The 17306-nt window shown below is 39.6% G+C and overlaps 1 protein-coding gene and 1 long non-coding RNA gene across 2 annotated transcripts; one reads left to right on the top strand and one right to left on the bottom strand.

Annotated features, from left to right (window-relative positions):
* Window positions 1-1342: 1342 nt before the first annotated feature.
* On the bottom strand, window positions 1343-8947 carry TMED7 (transmembrane p24 trafficking protein 7). The gene is made up of 3 exons (XM_085213369.1): window positions 8623-8947; window positions 5719-5964; window positions 1343-4229 (listed from the first exon to the last, which is right to left on the bottom strand). Exons 1-3 carry the CDS (start codon window positions 8800-8802, stop codon window positions 3993-3995), a joined length of 663 nt encoding a protein of 220 aa, XP_085069495.1. The 5' UTR covers window positions 8803-8947; the 3' UTR covers window positions 1343-3992.
* On the top strand, window positions 8838-12192 carry LOC146542384 (uncharacterized). Its single transcript, XR_014880417.1, has 3 exons — window positions 8838-8966; window positions 10307-10565; window positions 10696-12192. It is a non-coding gene; the product is annotated as an uncharacterized LOC146542384 (long non-coding RNA).
* The last annotated feature ends 5114 nt before the right edge of the window (window positions 12193-17306 follow it).

Genomic DNA, 17306 nt, shown 5'->3' with positions numbered 1-17306 from the left:
AAGTCTTGCAAGGGAAAGGTCACAGGACTGGTTTTATCTACAAGGAGGAAGCTACTATCTGCATCACTCAGCATGCAAGCACAGCAGTAAAATCAGTAACATTGTGTGGCCATCCATGCTCTTCCCCTCTTTGGAGTTAAGAACAGGCTTACGCTAGCCCAGTGAACTACTACACCAAAGCACAAATATAGGAGCTACAACTCCATCACAGCAGGGATTCATATAAGCTTCTTGGAAAGAAGCAGGGCAGGGATAGAGAAAATGAAAGACCAAGCAAAGGATATTGACATTGTAGCTATTTCTGTTAATGAAAAAACAAACTCTTAGAAAATGAGTATTTCTGAACTTGTATAAATTTTGCTTGGGGTATTCAAAAGCAAAAAAAAAAAAATAATTGTATGATAAAAAGCTTCTCATACAATCTCAGAACAAATACAATTCTCCTTCTCACTGTTCACTCTATAGTATTATGATGAGCTATTTCTCATTACTCAGATTGCCTTCTGTCATCCATGCAGTGATGATTTCCACATTTTCTTTAAGTGTAATTATATTTATTTGTATTTCCAGAGTTAAGAAGCTTGGCTTCCATTCTCAACTTCAGATATTAAAGTTTATGAGAAAACTAAAAACTGTGCAACCTCTAAGGCACTGGACTTTTTTTTTTTCTCCATCACAGCTGCCTATATAGATATATAATAACATGTATACATAAATATTAAGAAGATACAAGTTATTGAAGTGTTCTGAACCACAAGGGCTCAAAAGGAGGTCTCCATCACCACTGTGCATTCACTTCCTGAATGCAAACGTTTGTAAGCAGGGTAGCTCTGTGTTTGCATTTTTAGTGAAGGCCTGAAGATCCTACACTGTGGTTTACAAGAGACTGAACAAACTGCTTTGATAACACATCCACCAACACATAAGCTATACTTTACACTAGGATGTCATAAACCAAAGCTACTGCTGGTGAACTCCCAAACAGAGAACCACAGAGAAAGACAGCAGGTGCAGCTAACATCATGTCAGAAGGAAGCCATTGCCCTACCACCCCCACCTGTCCACCCACCAAGCCATGCTGGTCAATCACAGCCCCACTATTCCAAATCACAACTGAAACTTTGTTTTTCTCCAGTGACCTTAAAGTACAGCTAATTATCAACAGCAGTGAACTGAATCACTTCTCAGTGTACAGTAATGGAAGAGTGATCAAAGCTCAGGTAATAGCGACTTTTCAATGTGATGTATTAAAATACAAGCTGACACTCAGATTGTCGTCCAAAACTTTTTAAACAAATAATGCTCCCCACTCCCAAATGCAGACCGAACAACCAGACCAGAATCATATATTAACTTTTTATTTTCCCATACAGTATTCACAGAGTCTGTTTCTTGTCTTACTCAAACTTTTTTTTTTTTTCCCCAAACTAAATCAAAAACTGACATTTCACAACACGAAAAGAAGTTGCGTAAACACAAAACATTGAAGGAATAGCTGAAAACTAGGATCTTTAGCAGTTAAAAACAGTTGTATCCCCATTAATGCATGGCAATTTACTTGTATATGACACCATTAATCAAGCTATCTTTTCATATATGAAAAGATGCAGCTCAAATAAAAAGTCACAAAGCATTTCTTCACTCACTGCATATTAGCATGTGTTTTATTATATCCTATTCAGTCACATTTGAAAAACTATATACAGCTATGTGTAAATGGGTGTCTGTGCCATGTTTTAGTAAGACAAAATAAAGGCATTTAAGCTATTGCTGCATATTACGTAGCAAGATATCAAAGGATTCGTTCAGATAACTAATTTTAACGAAAAAGTCAAGTCCACTAAAGCTCTGCAGTGGGCATAATATTGAGCAGAACAGTCCCACCTTACACATTCAAACATTATGAAAGAACAGACATGTATACAATGGACAACCAGTGTTTGGTTTACCCCCACTGTTTACCAATTTTAATAGCACACAGAACAGAGTGGAAAAAAAAGTTTCAATCTTTAATACAAATGTCTTTGTTCTGATTAAAACTACAGAAGTGATATTCAAAATTTGGAAGATTACAGAAAACAATTTGGTAATTAAATCATGTTTTCATCCAATACTTGCACCCGAAGTGCAGAACTTGCTTCACTGTTGAGAGCAAAGCAGCCAAAAGCTACGGAGTATCAGAAGTACACACATGTAGGTATGATTAAGAACACAGTGCATAGGCACATTCCTGTCTCAAAAGAAAGGAATAGCTTTTTTTTTTTTTCTTTCTGACTTTTGTGAATTTAACTATATCTTGAAAGCTTTCATTCTAAAATGAGAATGCAACATTTGAATTTCAGTACAAGACAGTACACATAATCCTGAATTTTACATACAGTGAGCATTTCAGTACCTCCATGACATTTTAACTTACTTTTGAGCTCCTTCAAGTTTTTTGTTTGGTTGGTTTTTTTTGTTTCTGAAGAAGTTTTTTCCAGAACAGAGATGAATACATATTTCATTTTTCAATCAACACAACATTTAAAATGAAGTTATCCTAGGTCAGTTCTTCAGAATGCTTCAGAGTCACTTTCAACTTTTTGCTAGAGATAACACGGGCTGTGAATGAGGATACAGCATTCTTTCTCTGGTTGTTGAAAATTAGTTTAAGCATCTTTTTAATCAGTCAGTAATACAACTTTTTTTCCCACCTTAGTTTAGTTTGTGTGCATTTACAAATTGCAGTCTACTTACTCCTGCAGATGCACCTGAAGGAGATGACCAGTTCAATCTCAGCTACATGTATGTTCATACACTTACTTCCTTCCACATCCAAATAAAGCAAGACTTTACAGTACATAAGCTACTCACTACACGAGCAGTGGAAACAATGTGGCTATTAACTACCAAAAGATAACCTGAAATATTTAAAACATTTCTGACCACTAGCAAAAAAGAGTGGCTATCAGATGCACAAGGCCATACTGTATCAGTGCACCACACACAAGGAAATAAAATTTACAGCACACGTGCAATGCATTATCAATATCAAATCGGCCTCTGAACAGGAAAACAATTTGGTAAAAACCTTAGTATGTGCCTCACCTGTAATATAGCCTCAACCAGTGCTGGTGCTGTGCTGCGTAACAAACCAAACTACCTCTGGTCTTAAATCCAAAAAGCAGCAACAACGTGTGCCCAGACACTGCACAGCTTCAGTGACGAAGTTACAACTCTCTATTTTATTGCAAGTTTTTAAAATAAATTTGGAGATTTGGATTTTTAAAGACAGAAAATCTATTTCCTGAGTACTCTCAGTTTAAAATCTCTTCAGTAAAACAAACATCACAAAAGAGGAAAAACATTATACCTTACTATAGAAGAATACATGCTTAAGTAAAAGCACTCAACTATAAAATTTAGCATGTTTTGAAAGTAGGGATTTGCCAGGCTGACGGAGAATGAGCCACGATGTAGTGTCACACTTGCAACAGATTAACGAGTAAGCAAAGGATGTAATCAGCTTTTTTTTTTTTTTTTTTTTTTTTAAACAGCAAATCAAAACAGCATTACAGTTCATCACGTTTGCTTGTTTATAATGCAATCCACTCAGCCTGGAAATTATAATCAAACCACACTTTTTATATGCATTGCTTCTTCATATCTGACATTTGATTGCTTGGTTCTTACGAAGTTTTATACTGCAGATAAATTCCCTAGTAAAAAAAAAAAAAACAAACTCAATTTGGATTAAAGTAAGTAAAAGACAGATAGGCTGGTCATTGCAAATGTTTAATAGAGGAATCAGAAAGCAGAAGTGTTTTTTTTTTTTTCTGAATGTCATCATGTGTCCCTTCTACAACTTTTTGTGCCTGTTTTGTGATTCTAATAGATGATGGGTAGACACACTTGAATGCTGCACATATTTAGATCCTTTGTACCTAGAATTAATCGGAGAATAACTTTACAGATTAATAGTGCGTAATGACCTGATGCATTATCACTACCAGTTATGATCCAACACGGGTTGCTGTGGTTCTTTTATCCGAGAAGAAGCTTTTGAGGAGAAATACCTGCCCGATACTAACAACAAGAAGAATGATTGCTTCCCCTATTGACCAATAAGCGACTCGTGTGTTTAAATCCTCGGCTCTGCTGCGGCCTTGCGCTTCTCTCAGTCGAAAGTGAGTCTGATAATCGATCACAGACTTCAAAGCTTCATGAATTGAAACACAGGCAGACTCCATCTAGAGAAGCAAACAAGCGTTCCCCATTAAGAGCTCTTATAATACATTTTCTGTGAATTCCTGTGCTCTACTACTAGGGCTCATGCAACATTACATCCCAGAGATTAGCTCAGTTCATTGTCAAGCTGAAATATTTTAACATTTGAATTTATATAACTTATATATTAATCCACACAGACTCTTAAATAAGAAGCATGTAAAACTTTTTATCTAACACAGAGCACTACACTGAGAACTACAAAACAAAAATTAATGCATCTTTGATTTCAGAAGAGAATGCTATAAAAGCTACTGAAATGACAGTAACATCCCAATCATTTCTATCATTAAAATACAGACCTGCTTAATGCATGTATGACATTCATACACAACTATGATGTTATTCACTGTCTAACTGTCATGTAAGTTTTACAACATCTCAAAAACTACACTAACAAACTCAATATGTTCTTCTATCAAGAGATCCTTCTCTCACTCATGTATGCAAGAACTAATTAGAGAAAGGACAATTCTGTTATTTTTCAGTGTTTCCAAATGGTCCACAACAGTAAAATAATTCAGAAAAATCTGCCCCAAATTCACTTACTTCCTCTCCTAAACTAAAAACACTTAACCCGTTCAATCTGTGTTGCCAGTTTTCCAAAACCTAAATCATTTTTCACAAACTTTTTCCATGTTCAGCTCACGCTGTCTAAGTAGAAGTCAGGACTCTTCACTCTGTTTTGATCATCACAGAATCAATCAACAGATCTTCAAAGTATTTGAATTCCAACAGGTAGTTTTTCAGCGTTATGTCTGAAAATTAGGATTTCCTGAAGAACAAACAGCACAACCTATTACAGACTTTATTGATAGGACAAGGCGGAAAGGTTTGAAACTAAAGTAACGGAGATTTAGATCAGATGTCAGGGTGAACTTTTTCACAGAGAGAGTTGTGAGGCCCTGGCACAGGCCGTCCAGAGAAACTGTGGATGCGCCATGCCCCTGGACATGTTCAAGGCCAGGCTGGATGGGGCCCTGGGAAGCCTGATTTAGTTGCTGGCAAGGCCAACTATGGCAGAGGGTTGTAATCAGATGACCTTTGAGGGCCCTTCCAAACCATTCTGTGATTGCTAAAGGAAAAGTTTAACACTCTAGTATGGCCACTTGCAGTTACTTACATCTGTGTTTAACCATGTTTTACAAGTCTGGTGTCTGAACAAGTCCCAGGCTTGTTCTTCTCACTGTGATTCAGGAACAGGTTTCCCATTAAGTTCTACCACTGGTGTCACTAATAAATTGTAGAGGCCTTTTACTCCGCTGAAGGGATTCTGAAGTTCCAAGCCCCTCTACTTTCAGGCATTCACCTTTCACTGTCCCTGTAAAAAAGCTGTCCGAATTCCAACTGATGTTCAAAAGTCATATAAATATCTAATGCAGCTGAATCTGGAAAAAAACAAACAACATTCTTTCAAGCTAACAGTTGCTGTCAAACACAAGAGCATCTTACCTGGGTAAGTGCAGTTACTCTGTTTTCACTAGGAAACAGTGGTGGATCTTCTCCAACCTGGAAATCAAAGTACACAGTTTTGTGTGTGAATGTAGAGAATTCGTTGCTGAAGCAGAATTTGTATGTTCCATTCCTGGATGCAGTAAATGTGAAGCTATCATATTGTTTCTTCATCTCTTTGTACAGTACAGTGCCATCGGGATCTTCCAATCGACAGTCAACATCATAATGGCCTCCAGTGATCACCTGAAAAGAAAAATACAAAGACATTTAATACAGATATTTAATACATTTATTCCCAGAAGTGCAATTTGTCAAATGGTCTAACTTTGACAAGTATATTTTGAAATGTAATACATTAATTTGAAAATTGTTTGAAGCCAGTCTGCGAAAATCATTCTTTTATAAAAGACACACAGAAGAAAACAGAAAAAACTTTGAATTCAAGATATGAAATATCAACTACATTTTCAAAGTTTATAGAAGAAATTTTACTTGCTTTCTTATAGCTAACTGCACTATAGCAAAAGCTACCATAGATAAAACTTGATGGAGCAGCAAAGACAGTAGTGTAACAAATCAACTAAATCCATCACCTCTCCATAGAATCAATACTGCAAGTTGATACTGTTAAAATGTGATAAGGCAACTCCTGTATGGCCTAAACAGCATAACTACCGTATTAGGTCAAGCTGTTCAGCTCTGCAGGAATGGCATATGACCAGTAGAACAGGTATTACATCAGGCCCAGTCCTTCTACCAGCTTGTTAACAAAGTAGTGTTACTGAGGGGGGTCCACTGCTTTCCTCCTGCACAGTTGGCACCAACCACTCCTTTTCAAAACCAGCACATTCAGATAACGCCCAGAAGTGACTCCAAACTTATGACTCACTTTTATTTCAGGCTTTGGTTACTGTTGACATTACTCTCTAGAAGCAGACGAGATACTCTGCCTCTGTAACAAGTACCACTGGTAGTTTAGATGCTCAAAATTTGCTGTTTTTATGACTCTCAGGCTAGCAGTTTGAAGCTTAATATTCGCTCCAAATTTTTTCCTTTTATGATAAAGCAGTAAGAGAAGTTGTATTGAATTAAGTATCTTTTACATATCTGTTTGCATATCTTCACCTTAGATGTGCACTTCACATGGTATTGTTTAAAACCACAGCAATTTTTCTATTTATCAAGTTATTAGAACCACAAAGCTAACAGTAAAACAGAAATAGCACAGGAGCTGAAAACTATCTGCCTTACAGACAGTTAATTTTAAAAACATTTAGCTGGCAAGTGAGATCTTCCTGTTTTTACAAAAACATGAATGAATGACAAGTTCAAAAAAAAAAACTGGATGTCTAGGTTTGGCTGTCTATCACCTAATGGAGATTTTCATAGAATTTCATAGAAATGATTGCCTGGTTGGAAGTAAAAGCAAAAAAATAAAAAAATGTTCTGCAGCTCATCTTTAAAGCATGACTTCAAATTTTACAAGGGCATCACAAACTTCAAAAGGGCCACTTTACACATACACAATAAAGATGCGTTGTCAGACCTTTTCTAAAGCTTTCTAAAGACTCCTTCCCATAGAGCTTCCTTGAGCCTCCCCTCAGCTCTTCCTTTAGACTACTGCCAAAGGATGCCCATGCAGCACTTCAGTTGGGCAAACCTGGAGTTTCTTTTCAAAAGCACTCCTCCAGTTCTGATCAGTTATGATCCTGAGCAGAAGTAGCAATAGTAGGGCTGTCTGCACAGGAATCTCTAGAGACATCCATTTCAAAACAGGGGAAAATGCTGACCAGAAAAAAATGAAAGTGCAAAAAGCAGTAAGGGACAAGAAACCAAGTAGGAAAACAAAGAGCAGAAACAAGAAAGAGTAGGAAAAAAATATCTGACAAAGATCTGGAACACAAGGGACAAAGTTACAAAGTTATCTGGCAGCAAAATTCCCCAAAATACTATGAAAAAATAAATATGGGACTTCAAAAGTAAAAGTTGGTCCATAAAAGCACACTTCTCCCTCAAAGGAGCCACAATTCCCACTGTCCGGGTTGACTTTGCTCCGGTGCTGCTGTTGCACTCTGTGGTTTCAGTGGTTGCCATCTGCAGCAGCAAACTCAGAGGTACCAGAAATGCCAGGGCTATGGCTCCATAAATCTCAAAGCTGCAAAATAGTTTTCTGTTAAGAAGGTAAAGGTTCAATCTGTTATAAAGGAGAGCCCCTTGGCACTGGCATGGATGAGGCCACACCTCAAATATTGTGTTCCGTTTTGGGCTATTCACTATAAGAAAGACATTGAGGTCCTAGAGCGGGTTCAAAGAAGGGCGACAAAGCTGATGAGGGGTCTGGAGCACAGGCTTTACGAGGAGCAGCTGGCAGAGCTGGGATTGTTCAGTCTGGAGAAGAGGAGGCTCAGGGGAGACATTATTACTCTCTATAACTACCTGAAGGGATCTTGTAGTGAGCTGGGGTTTGGCCTCTTTTATCAGGTAACAGTGACAGGACGAGAAATAATGGCTTTTAGCTGCAGTGGGGGAGGCTGAGGTTGGACAGTGGGAAAAATTTCTTCCCAGAAAGGTGAGGTATAGGAATGGGCTGCCCAGGGAGGTGGTGGAGTCATTGTCCCTGAAGGCTTCCAAGAAAAACGTAGATGTGGCACTAAGGGCCGTGGTTTAGCGATGATGAAGGGCTAACTGTTGCACTAGATGTCCTGGAGGCTTTTTTTTCCCAACACTAACGATTCTAAACAATAAAAACTGCACGGCCCCCTCTCGGCAATTCAATTAAGCACAGCCCTCACAGGACGTCAGCCCGTTTCCGTGAGGCATGGCACGGCACAGCCGCCCTCACCGCGCCGCCATTCGCACCCTACGCGAGACCGCGCGGCGCCGAGCCGGGTTCCCCGCTACCTGGAACTCCAGCGTGCACTTCGTGCCCTGGGCGATCTCCTCGTAGAAGCACTGCTTGGCGTTATCGGGCAGCTCGAAGGTGATCTCGGAGGCCCGCGTGGCGCAGGCCAGCAGCAGCAGCAGCAGCAGCAGCGCCAGCCGCCCCCGCGGCCCTTCGGCCCCGCAGCCCCGCAGCAGCATGGCACAGCGCGGGGAGGGATGGAGAGGCAGGACGGAGACCGAACTGGACGCGGCCCGCGAGGCGGCGGAGAAGCAGCAGCGGTACGGGCGGAGCCGGCGGATGAGCGCGCTGCCGAGCGGAACCACTCGCTGTGCTGAGGGCCGCCCTCTGGAAACACTTCCGGGTGAGTCCCGGGGTTTTGTGGACGTGGTGCGTGACGCGGCGGACGGATTCGAGCGCTCCACCTGCCTTGCGCGGGAAAACGCGTCCCCTCAGCGCTGCTCGACGGGCTCCTGCGTCGGCTACACGAGTGTTAGATTTCATGGAATCAGAGTTGTTTCGATTCGAAAAGGTCCCTGAGAACACCAAGTCCAATCTTTTACATTGCACTGCCAAGTCTGCCTCCAACGGTGTCCCCAAGCACCGCATCTGCACGTCTTTTATATGTGCAAGGATGGTTGAAGTCGCTGCTTCTCTGGGCAGCTTCACAGCCTTTTCAGTGAATAATTTAATATCCAACCTGGCACAATTGAGGCTGTTTCCGCTTGTCCCATCACTTAATGCTTGGGGAAGAGGTTGACCAGCTTTGTCGCAATCTCCTTTGTGGCAGTTGTAGAAAGAGGCATGGACTTCCCTGAGCCTCCTTTATGCTGAATAACCACATGCTCTTCTATGACTTGTGAGGCTGAAGTGGTGGGCCATGATCTGCAGACATGCCACATCTGGAGTACTGCGTCCAGGTCTGGAGCCCCCAGTACAAGAAAGACAGCTGTTGGAGAGGGTCCAGAGGAGAGCCACAAAGATGATCAGGGGGCTGGAGCACCTCCTCTACAAAGACAGGCTGAGGGAGCTGGGCTTGTTTCGGCCTGGAGAAAAGAAGGCTGCGGGGTGACCTCCTTGCAGCCTGTCAGTGCCTATAGGGAGCCTACAAACAGGAGGGGAATCAACTCTTTGAAAGGGTAGATAATAGCAAGGGATAACAGGGATAACAATAGACAAGGGGAAGTGATTTTAAGTTGAGGGAAGGGAGATTTAAGTTGGGTGTCAGATGGAAGTTCTTTACAGAGAGAGTGATGAGATGCTGGAACAGCTGCCCAGAGAGGCTGTGGATGCCCCGTCCATCCCTGGAGGTGTTCAAGGCCAGATTGGATGGGGCCCTGGGCAGCCTGGTCTGGTATTAAATAGGGACGTTGGTGGCCCTGCATGTGGCAGGGGGGTTGGAGCTTCATGATCCTTGAGGTCCCTTCCAACCCTGGCCATTTTGTGGTTCTGTGATTCTGTGAAACACCAGAGATGCACTCTCACTGTGCCTCCAGGCAGGCCTGGAGCGGTGCCTTCCAGCGGTGAATCCAAAAAGTAAGAGCAACCTGCTCCAGGGAGAGACAGCACTGGCCAGTGTGCTTGCCCATCATCTCCAGCACATGCTGTTACCTTTACAAAGTTAAAACAGGTTCAAAAGAGGGAATCAAAGATGATCCCACTGGTACCTATTCCTTTTTGTCTGTGGCTGGTTGGGCTGAGCAGAAGGAGAGAACTGCTCTCCAGTCCCCCAGTGAAGACAGGCTGGCCTCCCCTGTGGCTCCATCAGGATCATACAGCACTCAGCTCTGCATGGCACCCACCTTGTGACCATCTCACCCAGACAGAATGACTCCTTACCTGTCTTCTGAAGCCTGTGGATTTCATCCTCAGCATGGCAGAAGAAGCCAGAGTGTCTGTCTGAGGATTTCACAGGGCAGTGGCACACAGAATCCAAGTCTTAAAGGCTCTGGTAGATTAGCAGGTGAGTTAAAATGGTATGGTAGAAGCTTTATCATATTTCTACCCTCTCCCACTGTGAAGCAGGAATTATCTGCCCACACTCCCTCTCAGACCTCTTCTGGTTTTGTTTAAACACATTGGTTTTATTTCAGGGGGCATCCCAGTGTTGGCTGATATCTGAGACAGCTTAAAAGCAGATTCATGCTCACCTAAGAAATGGCAATTGGAAATCTGTCACCAGGGACCAAGCACCGAAGATACCTAGCAATAGCAAGATAATTCAACCCAGCGGAATAGGCAAGGATGATGTCTTGTGATGAATAAGCAAAACTGAAACAACTTCTGATCCCCAAAATAAGTTGTCAAGAGGAGATGAGGTCATTTTCTGTTCTTTTTGGGAGGGGACAGTGGGCTTGAATCATAATATGAGTAAAGATGATAGAAGACAAGGTGCTTACGAGGAGCATGCAAGAATAATTGCCTTGGCTTTGGTGACAAAGTACCACCAGTGGGTGTTGCCATCAGCACTAACCACATTGCCTCAGCTCTAATGTGCTGTGTTCACAGTTCATCTAAGTTAAATTTGTCAAGGACTAATTGTTTTGCATTGGTATAAGAAGTGACAGTATTTAAAAACTAAACACTAGCAACATGAATTGTTCAATACTTTTTTTGAAGTTTGAAGCTGGCTTCATTTGTTCGTCTCCTAAGCATTCCAGTCACAGTGGTATCCAGTTCCCTGGGTGATGCATGGATCTAGAGATTCATTTGTAACACAGGGGGTCTGAGCTTTTGCTTTCAGAAGAGCATTAACACCTGACTACGAACTTACTTATTTCATTACAATTATCCTTGAATTAGCCAGTTAATTATTGGTAATGTGCTGATGTTACTGTTACCAGGTTCTTTCTGATTTTCATTGTTCTATCTAGATGTGTTAACCATCTGTTTGTGAAATAATGGAATTTCATGTAATTGTCTTTATTGTCTTTCTGTGCAATGAAAAATAGGAAGTTAAACCCCAAGTAAGTTTATGAAGTATAATTTAGAGAGAGTCATATGAAGATCTTTTGTTTCCAAGCAGAAAAGCCATTTAATTAACCTGAAACTCATTTTCAGGTGTTATTCAGTATATAGCTCTTTCTTGATAAATATTTGCTCCCCTTTTCTCTGTATGACAGAATGCTTGCAGGTGCAATTGCAGTCTTCCTTAAATTTACCTACACAGCTAGATAACTTAATTTTATATATTTTCTTAGGTTTGTTTGACTTTAAGTTTATAACTATACGATGTCACTTTCTGTCTGTAGAAAAGGTTTTCAGGCAGCAAATGTTTCTTGTGCAGGCATTAATTAAACTTCGCTCTCCTAAGAAATGCTGATGAACCAGAGTGATACAAACAATTCATTTTTTCAGAAACACACTGAGATCAGCTGTAGTAAGACTGCAGAAAGCTGCAAAGAACAGGAAGTGTGTGGATTTTTTTCTTCTTTGCTTTACTGCTGACATAAGTTAAAAATCTCCAAAACTTCAGGAAAAGGATTTTTTTTTCTTTTTTTTTTGCTTTTCTTTTCTTTCTTTCTTTCTTTCTTTCTTTCTTTCTTTCTTTCTTTCTTTCTTTCTTTCTTTCTTTCTTTCTTTCTCTTCTTTCTTTCTTCTTTCTTTCTTTCTCTTTCTTTCTTTCTTTCTTCCTTCCTTCCTTCCTTCCTTCCTTCCTTCCTTTCCTTTTTTTATTTACCATTAATGAGACATTAGATGCAGATGCGATTTTGGGCAGATAAAATGAGATCTTATGACTGAAATAACGTTATTTGAGTAGTAAAACAGGAAGAAAAAAAAAGTGTTCTTCACTTATATCATACTTCAGTCTTCAGCCCTTCCTACTGAAGGTTTTGAAGGTCTTTTCACGAATTTTCTTGGTATATGTGGTTATCATGCCTTTCTAGGACTCCAGTTGTGTAGTTAAAAAAAAATTCACTTTAGCATCACCATTTTAATATTCACTTAAAGCAGATTTCACAGTATGTTTCATCTTGCTGCTCAAGTCCACCTAGCATGGTAAAACTTCACCATTTTAAAACCTCATATTTTAAAATCTTTGCTTGAGGCTCTGACAGATTTTGCATATCAAAAAAAAGTTATTGATATCCAAAGAATAAATTGTGTTTACAAGGTTCAATTTTTGATAGACAAAAATGCCTGAAATAAACAGGTCAGTTGATAATACTAAGTTGTCTTCGTTTTCACTGGCCTTCGTGCTTGAAGAACTGGACCTGAACAACCTTGGAACCTGCAAAGTACTCAAAGTGCAGTCAAGTATATTATCAACTATCACAGTTTCAGCCTGCAGATTCAGTCTGATTTATTATATGCCATGCTACAAAGGAAAAAAGCTCCAGACCTTAAAAACACTTGAATTTATCCTTTCTTTCAAGGTTCAGTGTATTTTATAACCTTTGTTCTCATGCTTTCCAAATTGCAATGAACGAGACATGATTCAAGTTTAAAAATTCAGTGCACTACTGTTCATGCTTATGATAGCTGATTACATAAAAGTCTGGAAGCAGTCAAACAGAACATCTGAAGGAAAATGTTAACTATTATGTTAAATTTTAAGTAAATAACTAAAAATTAGCTTCATCTAAAACGTTTACTGTACATCCACATGTACATCTTCATACAGGAAGATATTCTAGCTGCTCCTGTGGCAAGATCTAGCCAGTGTGGAATCAGGAGAAAAGAGATTATTGAGAAAGTTGTGATCCTTGTCACCTTCTCAAATACATCACATACACTGCTGCAGAGTCACCATTTTGTCTTCTTGACAGCAAGTATTTGAGAGCCTGTACTCACAAAGATATATTATTTTGGTTTTCAAAATTCTTTTTAATAAACGTGTTTATGAGCAAGAAGTTCAACGGCATTAGATTTTTTTTTTTAATTTCAGTCCTTCTTCCACCTTCCATTCCTTCTTTCCATCTTTGCTGGAGGTTTTTATGTTACAGAAATGAACATCTACCCTGCCACAGCAAAGGTGAGGATGTATCCAGAGCAGATATTAGTTGTGAGCTCTGGTAGCCACTGTCAGGTGTTTGTTCTTCACTAATCTCCCCCTGCAGGACCCAATTGCAGGGTTCAGTGTCCTCATAAAGTCCATCGAATTTGCACATTCCCAAGCTCAGGTCTGTGCAAACAAGGACCTACTGCTGTTTCTTTGGTACACAAGAGGGAGCTATTGTTCACAACAACTTGTTACCTTTTGTTGGAAATACTGTTCTTTCAGATTGGCTTCTTCAACTTAGTGGTAAGAGGATACTGGAAGTTTAAAACAAAACCAAAAATATATCTGTACATAAGACAAGCTAAGATATAAGGTATGGGTTGCAATACCCACGACTTATGCATGGATCAGGCTTCCACTTCAGTGGTGAAAACTATGCTTTAAGTCATTTTAGGTACCAGGACTTCATGTATAACATACAGAGATCTCCGGCAGTGAGGCTCACTGAGCAGAAATCAGCAAAAACTCCTTGGAAAATGAATAAAAGACTGTCTTCTGATGTTCAAGATGAACATGGCTTGCTCAGAAATAGAGATTCCTCTGATTGTCTGATTATTAGAAATTGTCTCTGATTAATATTCACAGCTCCCAGCCCTCCCAGGTAGCCCTGAGAGGAGGTGGCAGGGTCTGTTGCTGTTAATGCATTTTCTTCCAGACTGAAAGGCTCAGGGTGTGTGAAGGGCAATTTCATGCCTCTTTGGCTGAAGCTGGAATTCAATGGACTGTGAGAAGAGGAAATTTGAATAAGGATTGAAACACCTCATAAGGAGACAGAGAATGAAACACTGACTGCATTGAAGTAGATAAGAATTGCAAATGATACCTAGTAGATTTTATGCAAAGAATCTGAAGAATCTAGGCATGCTTTCTGCAGTGCTATTTACAATGGCTCGCATTGTTTGTTGGGTTTTTTTGTGTTGCTTTGTTTTGTTGCCCTCCCAGTAGTGACTGAATTTTGATAATGCTGTTACACTTACCTAGCAAAATAAAGACTTGTTCTTTAGTACTTGCAGTTTATCTGCTCTGATTTAAGGTACTTAGGATGCGCTATAAAACTTAGTAAGAGTTTTAACAAGAGTCTTTACAGCTGTATGGTTCAATGAATTATCATTCTCTCTACAGGAACTGTATCAATCACAGCATTTTAAGCAGTACTGTGACTGCATAAGTAATGGACAGAATTTAGAAGACAAGGCAAAAAGAATTCAATACATTTTTCTTACCCGTTATATACCAAAGTAGTTCTTCCCTATTCATAATAATCCCAGCTATTCAGGCACTGGCTGTAAATATGTAATGAAAATGAATATATTGGTCTGTTACTATCTATCGCACCATAGTTACTGCTTATAAGCCAAGGTTAATTGAACAAACAAAGCCTTTAACAGGACTGGCTGCCTAATAACTGCTGCTGTTGTATTTCCTGAGGGAAGCAACCTAAAATGTGATGTAAGTAAATAAGGATGCCCATCTGGTACACTATCTGGCTACCTGAATGTAATCTGTTCATTTTAAAACTGTCTCTCTTAACCTTGGGTGAAACACTGAGCACAAAGTATCTAATATTAAAAAGATACCAGATAAGCCTTGGCATCTCAAGTACCCTAAGCAAGAAGAAATTTCTGTTTTTCCTCTTACCCAGCACAGCAACAGTTTTAGTAACTTGGAAAGCAAAATAATCATGTATCCTTGTGAGTCAGTGAGTCAGCTGGCATTTTGTTTTGGAGTATTTCTCATTTATTTTGCATGGTTTCCTGCCCTTAGGACATTTAACTGGTACATGTAGATGTATTTCTTAGGGAAACAGTAGCATTTGGAAAAGCAGTGTATTATCACAATGTTTGAAAATAGGAGTACAAGTCTCACAGGTGTGGCAATTTATAACAGATTAAGTCAAGACAAAGATCAGTCATTAAACAGATCTGAGAAAAACACATGTAGAAATGTCACGTGCAGATAGAGGAAGAGATATAAAATGTATTTCTTGAGGTGGAATAATAATGGGGAAAACAAGACTTATATGAAAAGCATGCATCTTACGTGGGGTTGGAAATAGGAAGAAAGCTATTACTCTGCAGCTGTTGTAAAATTGCAATGCTGTTCTGCAGAACAGGATGCATAAACATCAATATGTATTTTGGAGTTTGAGGAAGAAACACATAATCTCTTTACACTTACAATTTGTCTTTTTTTTTTTTACTGCAGTTGAAGTGAGAAGTCTGTAACAGTATATTGCAGTGAAATTCACAATTGTACAATATTAATATGATTCACTGAAACATTCAACAAAAAATATCTGAATAGTGGAGAGTGGTTAGAAATGCTTGGAACTTGGGTGACAGGTTACAGCACAGAGCAACTTTGGATTTCCTGTGATGAAATCACAGTTAGCCAGAGAATAAGCTATTAAATCATCTTATACGAGCCCAGTGTTTATTTCACTTGTTTACACAGAAAAAAGAAGTGAAGGATTAATTAATTAGCAGTAAAGAGGTATAAGAATACATTATGCCACTTTGACTTGTACCACACAAAGTCTACACGAAGAAATATAGACATAGGAACCTAGTAAAAGCCTTATCTACATCTAAGTACAAAGCATAATGTGATGGAAATCTCAGAAAACATGCTTGTACAAAATGGACAATGAAGATTGTCTGCCCAGAATGGTCTTTCAGAAAACGATTCTCTCCATGACAAATTGGCTACAACTAGAAGCCTCTAAAAAAGAGCCTTGATGCAGGAGCACAGAGATCTCTCAGTGCAGATTGCTCAAGACTTTGGATTGGAATACTCGTCTCAGAACTGAGCTAACGCCTGCCTGCTTATCAAGAATTTGTTTCTAGCAGCCTCTGTTCCACGTAGTAACGTGCTGCCAGAGGAAGAAAGGAATCCAAGACACTTTCCTTTGTTCCTATTCTACCCTAGTCACTTGTTTTGGACAAAATTCAGCTGTCAGCGACATGGAAGACTAACCTATGAGGAAGTATGGAAACAGCTGGACAGGTATTGTTTTGTGTTCTCGAGCATTTTGGCACCAGTATCTTCAGTTATTCTTTTTTTCAGCTTCTTTTTATAACTTATTGTTATTACTCATTTTCAATATAAAAATAAGATACAATGAAAATTCACTACAGGGTAAAAATATGTAACAATTAGAGTTCTGGATAGAAATAAAGGAAGGATTTCAAACACATGTTGTTACATGTTTTTAGTTTCCTTAGTAAATTACAAAGCTACAGATGACATTTTGACAAGGGCTTCCTCCACCTAAGACAGAACAGCTGACAAGAAGAAATGCTGCTGTGAAAATACAGGATTTTGAGGGGCTCAAGGGGTTCATTTAGATTACTGATTCAACTTCTGAAAGCCAAGTGAACTTTCATTCAAAAATAAAACCAAGACTGAATTCTCTTAAGTAAGTCTACAAATTGGAGAGGGAACTTTCACACAATTGCTGGATATTTTTGGAATGGTGAAGAGGGGAAATTGCTCTTTACATATGAAAATGACAAATGCATCAAGCTTCCCCTGCAGGTGAGTAGTGAATGACTGTAGAGGTAATGTGTGAGAATTAAGGGGCAGGCTTAAAGGGCAGGCAAATATGAGTGACACCATTCTGGGTGTTTCCTAAAGAATGATGATCAGGAGGAGGAAATTCATGAGGCCTTCAACAGACAGCTGAAAGTAGTCTCATGAGCA

The sequence above is a fragment of the Meleagris gallopavo genome, chromosome Z, assembly GCF_905368555.1.
Source record: "Meleagris gallopavo chromosome Z, MGAL_WU_HG_1.1, whole genome shotgun sequence".
NCBI classification, from domain to species: domain Eukaryota; kingdom Metazoa; phylum Chordata; class Aves; order Galliformes; family Phasianidae; genus Meleagris; species Meleagris gallopavo.
Note: the sequence above shows the minus strand (reverse complement) of the source record. Positions and strands in the feature narration are given on the sequence as shown.

What these genes read in the sequence shown, in the direction of transcription:
- TMED7 (XM_085213369.1), bottom strand. Translation starts at nt 8,802, where the DNA reads ATGCTGCTGCGGGGCTGCGGGGCCGAAGGGCCGCGGGGGCGGCTGGCG. An exon ending in AGTGCACGCTGGAGTTCCAG is followed by an intron (nt 5,965 to 8,622) that starts GTAGCGGGGAAC and finishes TTTTCTTTTCAG; the next exon opens with GTGATCACTGGAGGCCATTA. An exon ending in GAGTAACTGCACTTACCCAG is followed by an intron (nt 4,230 to 5,718) that starts GTAAGATGCTCT and finishes TTGCTTCTCTAG; the next exon opens with ATGGAGTCTGCCTGTGTTTC.